This window comes from Protopterus annectens, chromosome 9.part0 (assembly GCF_019279795.1).
Source record: "Protopterus annectens isolate FY-2018-M chromosome 9.part0, PAN1.0, whole genome shotgun sequence".
Lineage (NCBI taxonomy): Eukaryota > Metazoa > Chordata > Ceratodontiformes > Protopteridae > Protopterus > Protopterus annectens.
In genome coordinates, this window is record NC_056743.1 from 8782714 (window position 1) to 8801036 (window position 18323).

Here is an 18323-nt window from a genome sequence, read left to right on the forward strand (position 1 = left end):
CTGAGGAGATCAGGCATGACTACCCTGCTGGGGAGGGCAGGTGTGTGTTTTAGACAGAAATGTAGGTCACTCATGCAGCAACAAACATTAGTGCGGTGACATGAGCAGTGATGCTTGCGTCACACTTGCTCTGCCCAGTTAGGATTTTTATCCATATAAACATCCCCAAGCCATGCATTTGGAACACACTCCTCAACTTTTGCCTCTCATTAACAAAAGTCTTTGGACAAAAGTGGTCATCTCAAGATAAATAACACCAGGTTATTTGAAAAGAAGGTTATCTCAAGATAAATAACACCAGGTTATTTGAAAAGAAGGTTATCTCAAGATAAATAACACCAGGTTATTTGAAAAGAAGGTTATCTCAAGATAAATAACACCAGGTTATTTGAAAAGAACGGCAAGCCTCAGATGTATCTTTTTTTTGCACAGGACTAAGCAATGGCAGACTATCTACTTTGATGTTGAGGATTTACTTGGTTTTGGCCTGCTGAGATCTACATTAACAAAAAATGCATCTAAGCATCAAAAGGGGATTTCTTCCCCAGCATTAAGGTCCTAAAGAAATTGAGATCAAGGTTAGGGCCAACCTGGGAGATGCAACTTTTGTTGATACTTTAAACTTAGTGGGTGAAACAACCGTTTTGAGTCTACATACTGATAGAATGGCTGGGGGGGGGGGGGGGGGCAGGACCACTGCAGAAATACTGATTTAACTTTTCTTGCTGTCAAAACAATTTACTTTTTGTATATTTCTAAAGTAGCAGATATATAAATTCATGGAAAACAGCTTGAGCTCAAGAAGACACCAATCCAGCATGGATATGAAGCAAATTATAGTGATTGCACAAATGAATAATAAGAGACAATCACTCAAAGACAGTGAAAGTTTCTCCCAAGTTAATTTCAATTTCAAGTGAACTGAAAAAAAGCTATTCACTGAAAATGGCAAGAAAGAGCAGGATGCATCACACTTACTTTACTAACATATATGAGTTTGGTGAGGTCAGATTATTCTCTCTCAGGTGTCACTTGATGCAAAAGTCACATGAAGAATGAATGAATTGACTTTCATTGTTACCGCTACAAATGCAATTGCAACACATTTGTGCTGCTTATATGTTTCTGTGTAAAAGAATGTGTCATTTATGACAAAACAATCACATATAAATTGGCCATTCATAAACAAGTTAACGACATCTCCACTACCAATTTGGATCCTTCTGGTACTCATAAGTATATTCAACCATTTACATTAATGTCATTTAAAAGGATACCATAACAATAACAGATTGCGCACAAGCCAACCTTTTCTTACTTTTGAACTTGAGCAGGTATTACTAGTTGTCTGCATTTGAGGTGTATATCCAGCTCGCTCAGATAGTTCATATACATAATCTTCCTTCCAAACTTGTAACTGTAATAAATAAAAACTAATGTTAATAATCTGTCTGTACTGTGGAGTTCATTAGCAGATCACATACTTTCATATGAGAGTCTCTCAATCTTCTATACCAAAGTCAAGGGATATTTAGGACATATTCATTCAAATCTCTTTCACTGAAGACAGGAAGAGTCCGTGAATATACATTTACTGCAACAATGCTCTAAAATGTTTACTTCATAATGGAAAAAATAATGCTCTGGTGATTCAGTGCTTACTGTGATAAAAAGGAGACTATTATCCCATTTCTTACTATAAAGCAGGAATTACTATAGGACCACCCATGCTTTTACCTTGACCACCACAGACTGCAGTATGTACTCCAAGTCACAGCAGATACCAAAATTGTAAATGTGACTCTAATAAAGGAATGAGTGTGGCAGCCCATCATGCATAGTACACTCTACATTAGGAATAGAACCCTTGTTACCATCAAAAAAAAGTTGTGTGTGAATACTCACCCTAACAGTACACATCTGAGAAAGAAAGGTCTCTGCAGCAATAAATAACAACATCTGGATTATGTATCAGTGGAATAAATACCATCTGGATTACGTATCAGTGGAGCTGCTTCATTTTTCACCATTTTCTCCATAGTGGAATGTCTCCCTAGGTGGCCTATAGACCAGTGCTTGCTCGAACTTTAACAGACATGTCTGGTGGCACAAAGCATCCATAACTGCAGTGGTGAGCACCCATAGGGGGAAGAAGACACTCACAAGCCCTAAGCTGGGTGCCACACAACTGGAGTTTCTGTCAATTGATAAATCATATGAAAGTAAGTGCAGAAAGAAAAGTGTTACCTGTAGTCTGTGCACAGCAACCAAACTGTTATTAAGCGGTTGTGGAAATTATGGTGCATTGCTTGATCTACTGATTTTACAGTCACAGCATGTAATTTAAAAAACTTATATAGGAAATGATGGACATATGTACATGGAGCTTACTGGGAGGCAGCTTGATATATCATACAGTCAGTGGGAAACTGTTACAGGAACTCTGTGCTAATCACACTGTCCATAATGACAACTGTGTTTGAAGCAAAGCTAGCTGTAATCACACTTGGTATTGGAACACCTTGGACCAAAGGTTAATAACTGACTTTGTAGACATGTGGCTTTATGCTCTAACATGGGTGAAAAATGAACACACAAATCAGTCCTGCTGAGCAAAACATGAAGGACATAATTCTGTACCTGAACTATGAACTATATACAATGCTTTGTACTAACTTATTACTACAAACTGTGATTGTATGCCGAAGAGATGAATCACTAATATAGGAATGGAGAAAGCAAATTCATTCTGCTATAGTGACATCTCCCTTTAGGACAGAGTACATCCATGTGAGCCACTCACAATAAAAGTACACCTTTGGGGACAAATCACTGTAACAGTAAATCATTCGAGATTACTCAACTGTCCTATTCCTTTGCAAACGCCCATCTACTGCTGAAACAGGTACTGACTTTTAGTGCATCCATATATATATATATAGCACTGTCATGTATGTTAGCTCTGTGAGGTAACAGACTTCCACAAGGAAAAGTGCTTATGGCAAAACAGGTATGTTTAATGGTATAAAGCACATCGGTCATAAAATGTGAACTATATCATGACTATGTAAATAGTTTAATTTCCCATTTCTAACAGGTAGTCAACTAAATAAACAGGGGAAGGATGATGTGTATCTCAAGTGCAGCCTACTCCAAGATCTATTGCTTTGGTTAGCACCTACGTGTAAAAAAAGACAGCTGACAGTCAGATGGGGGTTTAAATCCCACCGCTGCCCACAAATGTAAATGGTAATATGGTGACACATGGAGGTGGTGGTGGTGGGATTCAAACACCATCTGGCAGTCAACAGTTTTTTTCTTTAGAGTGGTGGCAGTGGTGGGATTCAAACCAAATCTGACCTCCATTTTCTTCCTTGTGCTGGTGAGCAGTGATATGAATACTGAATTGGACTCGGCCTATAAAGCAACTTTTGTCATCAAAGGATGTATTCTAATAGCCACAAGGAAAATATACAGAGATATACACTACACAGAAGTGATTTTATTTTTTTTTTTAGTTAGAATTACTAATGAGCTCTGAAGAGCATGTCCAGATGGCAGACTCACAGCTGATTAAAGTAGTATACATCTAAGGGAATTTCACATGCTTGTATATTCAAAGAGGTCATGACAGCAGTCTTATCTGAAGCTGGAAGGCAGCCCACTGAACTGGAATACACTGGCAGGTGCAGAGAGTGTACAGCATGGAGACAAAGGACAGCCCAACCCATCTCAGGTGACCTCAACATCTGGATGGAATTACATAAAACAAGATAAAAATATGGTGCTTCAGGCAACTGAGAACACGAAGCAGCTCATGGCACAAGAGAGAAGAAGCAACACCACCAAGAGTGAGAGATGCTGACCCTGACCCTTCACTAAAGGCATATGAGCACTGGGGATGGGAACAGTTGAACCCTAAGTGACAAGTTCAGTACCAGATTACTTCCATAGTGTGAAAAGAGTAATGACTGACAATTTCATTTGAATGTTTGAAAGGATGTGTAAACTACACCAAACTGGCTATGGGTGACAGGTAATTTACATCCTCTGCTCATGGATAAAGCAATGCATGGTGCACAAAACTAAATAACTTATTGTGTAAATTATGATAAAATTAAACAATGTTATTTGAAATTTTTAAACTGACAAAGTGTGCAAAAAGAAATTTAGAGAGTAAAGAAGTAAAGCAGATGACAGCGTGAGTAATTACACTACAGAAATAAATACTTGCATTTACAGGTGTGTGAGTGAATATCAATTCACTTGAAATGCTACTAGATCTTTTGGTGTTACAAGAATCTGGTTGGCAGCCAAGGAATGCCAAACTGCTGAAGAATAGAAAAGAAGAGGACCTCTGTCTAGCCAGCAGTTCTCAAATGTACAATAAGGGGGTATTCAGCATTATATATGGATATAAGGGGCAGTCTAAGCCATCACAATATGTGTTCCACAGAGAAGGTGTAATACAATTCTGGTACACAACCAGGCCTTGGAGTTAATGAAGGGTACCAATGTCCAATCAGATAAGGCTGGGGAGAAATATCCTGGGAGGCAGCAAGCAGGTATTGCACAACAGTGATGTGATCTCTGGAGGCAAACACTGTATCGTATCGACACAAGGGCCTCTACCCTATATTGGTGGAGGGGAAAGACTGCATTGCCAAAATGGCATAACATCAGACATGAACTACTATCAGAGCTGCAGTGGTTAAAAGGGAGCAGTATCTGCCCAGACAGTCCACTCCAGTTGGGCCTTGGGAGGAACAACTTTTCAGGTACCACTGTGCAGAATTTACCTGACTGTTAAAGGAGGCAATGAAACAAACAAATGGCAATGTTTGATGACATCCCAGCGGTCATTTTAATAGGAACTGATAATGTGCACATGTAGTTACAGCTGGCACGCAGTGGGAGGAGATGCAGCCAGTCCACTGCCTCTTCCAACCACACTGGAGACGTGGCTATTTCAGCAGTAGGGATAGTTAGTAGCAGTGAGTCTCAAGGTTGAACAGCTGTTGAAAGATACTGGGCTTCCCTTGAAATGGACAACTTCCCAGAAGAGATACTTAGTACTAGCAATCTTGAATTCAAGGCACTACTGTCAGAAGGAACCAGACTTCCACTGCACAGGGAGTTGCAGAAGGTCACAAAAACAGACGAGAAGCTCAATTCTCAAACCCAACTTTACAAAATTTGAGTAAGTAGCTAAGGAGGCTCCTGATCTTTAAGGGCAGGGAGAGTCCATATTACTGGGACAAGGGGTTACTGTCCACAGAATGGAAGCTTGAAGTATGGCGGGAAAAGTAATGCAGTAACTGGTAGTACCAAGGGCCTATCAATCCATACGTCTGACCACAGCCAGCGATTTTCACTTTTCAGGCCAAATGGTCATAAAGCAGAAAGATTATGCATATTTTCTACTGACCATATATGGCAAAGGATGGGATGAGCTACTACAAAACATGGGAGCAGTGCCACAGAGTTAGAAAGGCAGAACATAAAGCTAAAGTGACTTTGATACTTTTACTGAGTAATCATTTCAGAGTAGCTATGGACAGTGTAACTCAACAGGTAGGCGATAAATCATGGGGCTGGTGAACTATTCTACTAGACACCTTCAGGCAGTGGTTCTGTCCTCTTTTAAGACAGAGGTGATGACAAATTCTCTCTCAGAAATTTTAAGCAGGGTAGGTTTCCCAAGAGAAATACTGCCAGACAAAGGTGCTTACTTCAAGGCAGACTTACTGGCTTCAGTGTGGAAGCATTGTGGGTTAAATAATTTAAGACTACCCTTTCCCATCCATATACCAATGCTTTAGTGGAGATGAAAAACTATAAACTGAAGATGATGTTGAGAGCATTCTCAGACCACTACAAGAGGGATGGGACACGTACCTACCTGCCCTGTCTTCTCTTTGCATACAGGAAGGTGTCTTAAGAAGTCTCAAGAATCCACATTATTTAGCAGTTCAGTTGCTGTACAATCATAGGCTTAGGGGTTCTCTGGATCTAACGTGGGATGAGTGTGTGGATGACTGCCATTCCCATAAGGAATATGTTACGAAACTTCAGGACCAAGCTTAGGTAGCTCATGAGGATGGCATAAAAGCAGTAAAAGGTCTGAACAGCAATAATCATGGAGAATATTATATTCATAAATTAGCGGAAAGTGCTCTAAGAACTAAGCCAACAAGGAAATGGAGAAAGAAGATTATGCCGATAGGGACGATTGCAATTAGGGATACAGACAATAGGCAAGAGGGGGCTGAAATTTATTACAGAAAACTGGTAAAATAACCAAGGTATTGGGAGCAAATAATTAGAGAGGGAAAGGTAACAGAATGGAAAGAAGCCAAGAATTTATTTGGACTGCAGGATAGAGATTGCCTTCCCTATCAAGGATTGATACAAGCACAAGCAAAGAGAAAGAAATAGGGTGATCCTAAGTGAAAGACCAACATGGGTAGAGTTTTTAGTAGAATCTGGAACAGAGGCTGCTGTTAAAAAAGGAATAATTAGTACAGAATACACAATATTGCATGATAACTATAAGAATCAATCAGAGGAGCTTAGAAAGAATTGGGAAGAGAGATTGGATAAGCAATTCACAAAGAAACAATGGGGGATATATATATATATATATATATATATATATATATATATATATATATAAATATATATATATATGTGTGTGTGTGTGTGTATGTATGTCTCCCAAATATGCAACAAAGCCTAGGAGATTTAGGATCTTTGCTTGGAAGTGTTTACATAGGCATTTTTATACCCGAAGTAGACTCCAAAGAATTTTTCCTCAAGGTAGACAGCAAATTTTGGAGGTATGATGGGGAAGAAAGAGGTAATTAGGAACATATTTTCTGGGAGTGTAATGAGTTAGCAGACTTTAAAAACTCCCTGCAGATATTATTTATTTATTCATTCCAGTTTGGTGACCGGGGTGGTCCACTGGACTCGAGAGTCCATTTTCAGTGGAGGCTCGGGGAGAAAAGCTCCAGATAACAAATTACAAATAATGTTTACATTGTTAAGCTGTGAAGGTTTGCATAACAAGTTACATAACACAGAATTTTTTTCACATTCCTAAGTTACTTATCAGATAACAAGTTAAAAAAAATAATATTTACATTGTTAAGCTGTGAAGGCTTGCATAACAAGAACATAACATATAGAATTTTTTTACATTCCTAAGTTACTTATCAAGCTGAAATAACAAAAAAAAAACGATTCTTTTACATTGCATACAGTAAATAGTTGTGAAAAAAATTTATAGCAAGAAGGGTGGTAGCTAGAGAAGGAATCCAATACTAAGTAGTTAAGAAGATTACAAGTAGTTATGAAGGAGAGGAAGAGAGACATAAGAGTGAGCGGCTGGGAGGAGATTGGTTATAACTTATAGTAAGAATATATGAGAGAGGTTTGAAGGGAAAGGAGGTTAGCCAGGAGAGAAGGAAGGGGGAAGGTTGGGAGGTATGGTGTGAGGAGTGCAGTTACATTTTCTGTGAAGAAGCAGGTAGGACTGTAATAGTCTTTTGAAGGTGTTTAGGTTGTCACAAGCTCTCAGAGTGGAGGGCAGGGCATTCCATTTTTTAGCTAGGGTGAAGGAGAGTAGAAGCTAACCAGCAGGATGCTTTGGTTTGTAGATTTTTTTTTTTGAGCTATGATACATAATCGGAATTACCTAGACATAGTAAGGCCTTGCTGAGTCCAATTATGGTGGCTGCCAACAAAGCAAGAACTAGAAAATGGAAATCAAAGTCTAAACGAACTTTACTAAAAGTAGTGAATATAGTAACGGAGATAAAACAACTGGAAGTGGGCTCTTTAGAAAAGGGTAGGAGCAAATTACATAGGAAAAAATGACAAGTGTGGGAAAAATACATAGGAAAAATGGGAACTGTGGGAAAAATAAATGCAGAGGAAGAATGAGTTTTAAAAGAAGGCATGAGGTGAATGAGTTATGTAATGTCTGACAATGACTGGATAGATTATAAGTGATGCATAATGTTTGCAACTACAATATGGTTTGTGATGTATGTTTGCAACTAAAATTATGTCAATATAGTTTGTTTTCATTTATATAGATGTATGACTGCCTATGTCATACGTACTAATTTAATAAAGATGTTTCATGTTTAAAAAAAAAAAAACAGCAGTAAAAGGTGTGGGGGTGACTAGACAACTAGGGACAGTCGGGGTTCCTGTGGGCAGAAAATGATTGTGTTGCTCCTGTAAACTACAACAATCAGCAGACAGTTTGGGAGGGTCCTTTCACAAGTGTGAGAAAGAGAAATGACATTAACTACATGACAACACTGCCAGGCAGAAGCACAAATTATAACATGTTAACACAATGAAGCTCTACCATGATAGGTACACACTAGTACTCAGCATCTCCACATGGAATCAGAGGGAAAACGTGGCAGACTTTCTCAGCGAGGCTTGGTCTCATGCCTCAGTGGACAAGGTAACCGTCTCACAGCAACTATCTGCCAATGTTCAGGAGATCTGGGCAGTACTACAGGAGTGTGGTACCTGCTTACTGGTAAGCGATAGTGCACCCACCGAGTGAAGCCCTATGTGAACACAGAGGCCCAGAAACCTATCAATCAGGTCCCATATAGGGTGTCTGAGTGGGTTAAGTAAACCTTGAGACAAAGACTTCAGAAATGTTGGATATGGGGTTAATCCAGGAGTTCAGAGGTCACTTTACTTCACCAGTGGTGCTGGTGCCAAAGACAGATGGCAGTTCCAGGTTGTGTGTAAACTATAGGAAATGGAATAGTCACACAGAGGCAAATATTTACTCCTTCCTGCAGTCATGAAGCCTTAGAGTAGGTAAATAAAGCCAAGCTGGACAAACCAATTAAGCATAGTGTAAGACAAGATCAAGAAACATTTGCAGAAAATGTATATAAAGATATTGAGCATAACAGGAAATCATTTTATACATACATAAGATGTGAAGGAGTAAAGACAGACAAATTGGTAAATTGTGTGTAGATTCTAAAATGTATTCTCAGACACAACAGATTTTAGATATATTTACAAAATCATATGCAAAACAGTTTGGCTCCACAAAGGGGGTGGTAAACTGTCCTAGTGGTATCCAGATAACCTCTGATACCAAAATCAAATTAGACTATATTGAAAAAGAACTATGCAAACTGGATTCAAACAAAGCACAGGGAGGAGACGGAATTAGTAATGATCTGAGAACACTTCTGCAAGAACTCATAGTACCATCATATTATACAATTATGGCAGTAGAACAAAAGGTCAATAAAAGAAAGCCATATGGAACAACAGATCATTTGTTGTTAAATAAAGTCATAGTGGAGAACTGTAAAAAGGAGAAGAACCTAAGCTTGGCATTGATTGACTACAAAAAAGCATCTGATAATATCCCACATTCATGGATAAAAGAGTGGTTAAAAATGTATAAGATACACCCTACACCGATCGACTACATTACAGTGACCATGAAACAGTGGCAGACCACTTTGCAATTAAGCCATGATAAAGGACAAATTATTATCCCAGCGATAAAATTTTAAAGGGGATATTCCAGGGTGACTCTCTGTCACTGTTGCTATTCTGCCTTGCCTTGAACCTATTAAGCTGTTTACATAATAGCTTATGCCATGGCTAGAATTTGTCTCCTAAAAAACTACAAAGTGGAAAGACTTATCATCTTCTCTTTGTTGATGACTTAAAACTGTATAGCTCATCAGATGAGGAACTGAAAGCATAACTGTAGGTTGTCAAAACTTTTTTAGACGATATAAGAATGTCATTTGGCTTTGATAAATGTGCAAAAGTAACCCTTAAAGCAGGAAAACTGCAGCACCAGGACAAGAATGTGATACAAAAGAACCTGAGCAAGAGGGAGTGTATAAATATTTGGGAATTTATGAAGGATCAACAATAAAACATGAACAAATGCAAATAAAACTTAGTAAGGACTACTTTAGAAGACTTAAATTAATCCTGAAAGCAGTACTGACATCTAGGAACAAAATCCAAGCTATAAACCAATTTGCTGTTCCTGTCCTAACTTATAGTTTTGGAGTGATTAACTGGCCCCAAAACATGTTGGATAGATTAGATAGGAAAACAAGAAGGATGTTTCATGCTCTGCAAATGATTTATAAAAATCACTGTATACCAAGTTTACATAATCCCCATTCCGAATGAGGGATGGGCCTCCCTGAAATTGACTGCATGTACAGATCTGCAATCATGGGACTCCACACTCATCTGCTGACCTCACAAGACCCAAATGTAGTGAAAGTTTTGAACCATGACAAGAATAAATCTAAGATAACTTCCCTGCTTACTCTAGTAGAAGCATATCGGTGTCAAGCAAGAATGGAAATCAAACCAGAAGTAGATAAAAATCAGGCAACTCAATGTTCCAAAAAAAACAAAAGATAGAATATAAGGTGAGAGACCAGATCAGAAGGCAAGAAATGTGGACAATGCACAAATATAGTTGCAAGTATAGAAAACTTCTGGAAGAACCTCATGTTGATCAGGAATGGTTAAGGAGAGGCAAATTCAAACCAAGATAGTGGGCTTCATACACTCTGGTTTACAAAGTTCATTGAACATGTGGGAGAAACAGACAAATGTAGGGTTTGTAAAACAGATTTGGAAACAGTCACACATCTCATTGCTGGGTGTGACATACTAATGGCAGATGGACTGTATACTGAAAGGCATAATAATGTGGCAAAACTGTTGCACTGGGGACTGTGCAAATATTATGGTATTGAAGTGGCTGAAAAACACTGGAAACATGAGCCACAAAGCATCATAGAAAATGAAAAAGTTTATATCACATGGGATCACCCATTACCAACAGTTCAAAAGATAGATGGTAGAAAACTGGATATAGTAGTCCATGAAAGAAGATAAAAGTAGTATTGATAATTAAAATTGTTACACCCAGTGACTACAGTGGGTTGTGTAGAGAGAGACACAAAGTCATAAAATATCAGAATCTGCAGGCAAAAATGAGAGAAATGTGGAAGAAAGATACCCAGACAGTTCCAATAGTAGTAGGAGCAATGGGTCTTACAAAAAAGAATATACAGTTGTATTTAGATATGTTACCAATTCATGTAACCCTGTACGAACTGCAGAAGGAGTCATTACTGGGCACACTGCGGGTGCTGCGAAGAGCACTTTTGGCTGACATCAACGATTGAAACAATACTAATTTCATGAACTTTAATCAATACTTTGACTTAGGAATGGGATCCATTCCTGTCATGGTATTAGAAACCCAAAAGGTTTGGAGACATTAAGATGATACCATTACATCTTTTATTTTCTAGGTTGTATACATATGTGGAGATTCCTCAAGATTGGAGACATGCATTTATTAAACCCATCTTTAAGGGAAAGGAAGTAGGACAAACCAAGAGTCATAGAGACGCTTAAATCTACTTTCATATTGTGGAAAATAATGGAGAAGGTAATACTGGATAGGTTATTGTCAGACCTGGGTAGGTTGAGACCTAAAACCATGTATCACAGCATGCATATGTTGAAAACAAAGCTATTGCCACCTGTAATATTATGTTCTACAACAATATAACAGCTATGAATGAAAAATTGTGCTGTGATGTAATTTATATAGATGTAACTTTAGCATTTGGCAGGGTCATACATAAAACACTGACTAATAAATCAGAACTACGTTTTACATACTCTCGATAAGATGGATAACTGCATGGCTTATAAACAGGACATAGCAAGTATCTGGACAGGTGAAATTCTTGGTTACAGTCAGGATGTCCTACAGGGCTCTGTCCTAGCCCCATACATTTTTAGATTGCATCTTTCAGATCTATCTTTTTCATGTGCGGGTATTCCACAGTCTGTAAGCAGATGACTGGAAATTGGGTAAACTGATAACATGTGTTACACTTAGGGCATGTCTGCAAAAGAACTTGAATAAATTGACCATTTGGGCACAGGAGAATAATATGCTGATAAATACATCAAAAACTAAGCATATGAGATTTTGGAGACATAAACTGAAAGGTGAATATTTAATACAGTACACAGTGACTGAAACTGCAGATTCATTTAAGCACCTCGGTATACGGGTAAATCCAGCTTTGAGCTTTTCTAATCATATCAACCAGCTGGTTAATGACAGTTATAGAACTATATGTTCTATAAAAAGATTTACAAAGTCTAAGAAATTAGAAATTATGATGTCATTGCTTGTTAGCTACATTAGACCCAAACCTGAGTATGGAATAACAATATGGAAACCTTATAAGAAAACAAGTCTGAGTAAACTGGAAAGAGTACACAGGAAATATACCAAGGACATCCATGGATGTGAACATTTAAGTTATTATGAAAGGCTAAAAATATCTAAACTTGTACAGTGTCTCAAAGATATTTAAGTGGAGACTTTATTCAGGTATATAGGGCATTTAGACACAAATACTATGGGAATGATTGGGGTTATCCATCTAACTTGTATAGAAGACTCTATAGGAATGAGACCTGCAATACTTGATTCTCTTACAGAACAGCTGATGCATGGAATAGACTTCCAAATTTTAATAAAGCAAGCACTAGTTTAGATATTTTTAAAAACAGCCCGGACACTTATTACGGGAACAACTGAACTGGCATATTGGCAGGCTAGAAGGGCATTCATGCCCTTGCTTGAAATATGTATCTAACTACTACTGACCTGGTTGTACAGTACAATTGTGCAAGCAAATTTACCATAGCAGTAGAAGTTCACATGATCACTCTGCAGTAGCCTAAGCTTTATGGGTTACATCCTGCTACTGATTAACAGCCAGATGACTTCAAAAGCTTCAGGGCACCCTCTGTGAGCACAAACCATTAGTCAACTCGAGTTGAGCTGGCTAAAAACAGGTGTGTGTGCCAAGCCCTTTGGAACTTTCATGCCGCCGGAGAAAGGGAGGCTAAACCACTGAGAGGACAATACTAGGAAAACAAAAGAAAAATGCATGTCAATCTGGCAAATAAATAAATAAACAAACAAGGGAGATGGAGGGAGTGACTGGGCAGCTACAGCAGCAGTGACCATTCGAACATCTACTGTTATGGTAAGTTTACTTACACATCTGTACTACGTTCATCATTACAATCACTGCTGCAGTAGCCAAATCTATGCAGGCAGATTACCATAGCTTAGAAGGAATGACAGGAGAAAGGAACAGGGTCCAGAAGCCCCCGGAGAACGGTTGCAGCAAAGCCTGTTCTAGACTTGGAGGAGTCTAGTTTATAATGCTTTGTAAAAGAATGCAGAAAGGCCCAAGTTGCCGCTTCTAGAATCCACTCATTTCTAAAAATTCACAGATGAAGCCAAAGCCCTGATACAGTGAGCCTTGTCCCTGCCTGAAATTGTGGTGGAAGTAACAAGGGGGATAGCTTGATACAACCATCTGAAAAATCTGTTTTGACGCAAGTTGTCCTTTTTTCTTACCTTCACAAAAAATTAACAACTGATCAGAAGTTTTATTTATTTATTTAGCATTTGTTAACCAGGAAAGTCTGACTGGCACAGGGCCCATTTTCAGTGCAGGCCTGGGGAGAAATGCTCCGGATGCATGTCTTTGGAATTTGGGAGTAAATTGGAGCACCCGGAGGAAACCCATGCAAATGAAGTGAGAACATGCAGACTCTGCACAGAAGGCACCCCAGCTAAGAATCAAACCGGATTACCACCTGCTGTGAGGTGACAATGCTAACCACTGCACCGCAGCACCCAAACCGGTTGTGAAAGACTTTGTTCTGTTAAACCAGTACCTGGTTTGTCTGTGGACACCCAACGTTTAGAGTATTCTTTCTGTTTCATTTTTAGGTTCTGGAAAAAAGACAGGAAGATGGATAGTTTGGCTTAAAGTAAACTCATATACCTTTTTAGGCATAAAACAAGTATTATTTCTCAAAGAAACTCTGTCTTTGTGAAAAATGAGAAAAAGACTAAGATTCTTACTGTTTTTGCCTTATCTTTTCAAAAAAAATTTTTTTTCCTTGTTTCCCACCTTTCTAAGTTAGTATAGTCCAGTTTTCAGGCTAGTGCTGAATTCAGGGCTGTTACAATTTCCTGAGTTGCTCATACCTTACTTGAATAGAGGAAGGTTTCTCTGTTCACCTGTGAGAGACAGAGCTTTGAGCAGCCCAGAAGTTAGTAGTTTATAGGCCATTTTGGACTAATTTCTATCCCTTTCATTTCCCTGCTGTAAAAACCGCGTTTGCATGATTTTGCACGTCTGGGCAGCACTGGTTAGCTAGGGCTAAATTATTCCTGGCTCCACCAAGTCTCCTCTTTAGTTTTTCCCTTGAAAGTAGTCTAACTCTCAACCTAAGCACTTAAAAAGCATCCTACAGTCCAGCACTTGCTCAGACCTAATAGCAAGCACTAATATACCCCGACACTTGATTGCCCAGCAGGGCAAGGCTCATTATTCACCCCTCACCAACCAAGCGACTAAGCAGCTCACCCTACTATTCAGACATGACCAAAGGGCAATTTCAGGTATACTCTCCAGTCCAGCTGATGAACCTGGGTATCCTGAGGCAATGTTACAACTGCCTCATGTACACAGACAACCCTCTCCTCCTACCACAAAACATTAACATACGCGAGAGATGCAATTATATAGCTAAATTGGAGGCTAAGCTCTCTTCACCCAAGACTGGAATAAGCAGTCATGAGGCGAAGGTTAACACTTGCACCACACATCCAGCCTCACATAGACATACTAAACCAGCACTGGCAAAAAATACACATAAATACACAAAATCATACTCGGAGGCTCTAAATAAAAACCTGCAAAAGCATCACCGACCTCCAAAGCAGACACCCAAAAAACCTGCACCTCCCGTCACAAACCAGACAAAACATAAAACACAAAATTAGTGTGCCGCACAATCACAGCCCTTAAGGTGAAATAACATACCTAATACACTAGTAATAGGTGACTCTGTAGTCAGGCACAATGACGTCCCACTTACTAGGCTGGACAAGGAGAAGGTTACTGTTAGCTGCCTGTCGGGAGCCAGAATCCACCACAAAACACAAGCACTCAGGTCACTCCAGAACAAGTACAAATATGACTTTGTTCATGTTGGTGTGAATGACCTGAGATGTACCTCCCTGGACTACATGAAAAGAGACATGGAAGAGCTCTCTGATCATGTAGCCCAGGCGGGTATGACCCTGACCCCTGAGTAGCATCCTGCCCTCACCAAGAATGATACCGCAGTATAAAGAAAAAAATTATCAATTTCAACAATTGGCTAAGCTTCTGGTGTCATTCAAAGGGGATCCAGTGTCTGTCAGCCTGGGACGACATGCTCGACAGGCCTCATTGCTCCGCAAGAGACGGCTTGCACCTGTCACCCCTAGGCTTTCAAATACTGGCCAAGGCTCTTGCTACCCCCATAGTGCATGTTTTAGGCAAGGCTCAAAAGTCAAACCCACCTCCATAAACAGCACAAATAAAAAAATGAGGGTTATGCTACTCAATGCCAGGAGTTTAAATCTCAAAATGCATGTGCTCGAAGCACTCCTCAGTATGGAGAAGGTCGACATCTGTGCAGTAACTGAAACCTGGTTCAAGGCTCCACAGAGCACACCAGCACTACCAGGCTACAACTCATACCACACATTTCGGCCACAGAACATGGACCAAAACACAAAAGGAGGGGGTGTATCCATATTCATCAAGGATACCTACACCTCCAGGTTAGTGGGGCAGCATGATACCTCCGAGATCATTCATGTGCAACTAACATCAGCCAAATCTGCAATACAAATTGTGGCCTGCTACGGATCACCCTCCATGTCCCAGGAACACCACTCCGCCTTTCTAGAGACACTGGAAAACATGAAGGTCCTACCAAACACCCTGATATTGGGCTATTTCAATGACCTACCATTAACTGGGAAAACTACTCAAGTACAAACTCCCAGGTCCAGCGCTTCCTGGAATTTATCAACTCAAATGCCCTGGATCAGCTGGTAAACTCCCCTACCAGAAGTGAAAACATATTGGACCTGGTCATCACCAACATGGGCGACAGGCATTCCACACCAGAGGTCAACACATCACTGGTTAGATCAGAACATAAACTAATCACTCTGGATGTCCACACCCCACCACCACCCCCAACTAAGGAAACCACAGTAAAAAACTTTTCTAAAGCAAACTTCACCTTACTTAAGACAGAGGTGGTAAGTTTCACAGCCCCCATGCTAAAAAATAACGTTGCCCAAGATGCAGAAACTTTTACAAATGCACTCTATGAGCACCTACAAGGATGCATGGATCGTGCCATCCCTAGCAAAACCAAGACTCACTCCCCTAAGAGAAGGAAACCAGTCTGGTTGACCCTTGCCATAAACAGGCTATACAATAGAAGGAAAAAACTAGTTCAGAAAAAAGCAAATCCCAAGAAGGAAAGACATCCCTGATCAGTATCAGTAAGAAACTAAGGTCCCTCATAAAATCCTCCAAGACTAACTTCGAAAGAAAAATAGCCAAGGATTCGAAAGATAACCACAAAGCCTTCTTTAGCTATGTCAAGAATCTAAGTGGTAACTCGCAGATATGCTCTGAGCTAGTGCAAAATAGCACAAAATATACTGAACCTACTGATATTGCCAACATCCTGGCAGATAGATTCAGTGCTAACTTCAACCCCCTCTCACCCCCAAAAGGGCCCACAACAATACTGGAAAAGTGTAGTGTCCCGGAAATCGTGAAAACAGCCCTTTCAAAAGCCAAAAGCACAGCATCAATGGGGCCAGATGGTGTCCCAGGCTGCGTCTTGCACGAACTACAGAATTAACTAACCCCCACCTAAACACACTGTTCAACCTCAGCCTCTCCACAGGTTACGTGCCCATAGAATGGCGCACAGCAATGGTTATTCCGCTCCACAAAGGAAGGGCCACAACTGACCCTGGTAACTATCGCCCCATAAGCCTGACTAGCCTGGTCTGCAAGGCTATGAAGTGCATCATCATGGAACTCATTAACAAAGATATTGGGAACCTCCAAACACTTGACCTGACCCAGTTCGGTTTTGTTAAGGGCAGATCATGCCTACTAAACCTGGTTGACTTCTTTGAGACAGTCACGAAGGCCATAGATGAGGGGAAGGTAGTTCACACAGCCTACCTTAACCTCGCCAAGGCTTTTGACACCATTCCCCACTCGGGAATTATAGAAAAACTCACCAGCCTGAATATAAACCCCTACGTCACGAGATGGGTTGCCAACTGGCTTACAGACAGAACTCACACGGTAAGAATAGCGGGCTCCAGGTCAGACTCTAAACCAGTCACAAGTGGTGTCCCACAAGGCTTGGTCCTGAGACTCCTACTGTTTGGCATATACTTCTCAGAAGGACAGGCAAACACAGGAGGACTATGGCTAACCAAGTTTGCTGATGACTGCAAACTGGGAGCCATAATTGACTCTCCGGCTGACACAGACATTCTCCAAAAGGGCCTTACTGAGACAGACACCTGGTGTCAAAGTCATGGTCTCAAGCTAAATGCCAAAAAATGCATAGTCATCTCAACTGGGAAAAACAAAACACCCATGAATTACCACATTGGTGGGAGCCCCCTTAATACAGAAGAGGTAATAAGAGATCTGGGAACCCAGGTAGATAGTAATCTCTCCTTTGACAATCATATTGCCAAAGTAGTTAGGAAATCCTTCTATGTAGCCCATCTAATTACTAAAGGGTTCGCATCTAGAAATAAAGAGGTTATAGTGCCCCTCTACTCGTCACTCATCAGACCCATCATAGAGTACAATGCCCCGTTTGGGATGTACCTCACAAGACACTTCCAACAGCTGGAAAGACCACAAAAGTACCTCACCAAGAGGATAACTGGTCTCAAACATATGTCCTATGCAGCCTGACTGGTAAAACTCCAGCTGTACTCAGTGGCATATCGCTTACTCAGAGGTGATCTCTGCCTGACTTACAAAGCCATGTCCAACTCAGAATTGATGGACATGCTCCACCTAAAGAAATCCAAGTCATTGCGGGCCACTTGCTCTAGCGAGCTAAACCTTGCCACAACAATAAACAGAATATGCTGAAGGGATAGATTCCTGTCACAGAGACTCCCCATGCTTTGGAACAAAATTCCTAACTACATTAGGCAGAGCCCCTCACTAACACTCTTCAAGAGAAACCTTGACGAGTGGATGGGTAACAGAAAATACACCCCTGGGATCACTTCATTGGCTCTTCTTGACAGAGGCTCAGTT

At 40.2% G+C, this 18323-nt stretch overlaps 1 protein-coding gene across 2 annotated transcripts in view; it reads right to left on the minus strand.

The window, feature by feature from the left end:
• ARHGAP1 (Rho GTPase activating protein 1) overlaps nt 1-18323 on the minus strand; it is a 1661218-nt gene that overhangs the window by 619927 nt on the left and 1022968 nt on the right. For both annotated transcript variants that reach the window (XM_044082524.1, XM_044082525.1), the window contains one exon: nt 1319-1417. In XM_044082524.1, the coding sequence (XP_043938459.1) occupies nt 1319-1417 (99 nt within the window). The remainder of the gene's footprint in view (nt 1-1318; nt 1418-18323) is intronic.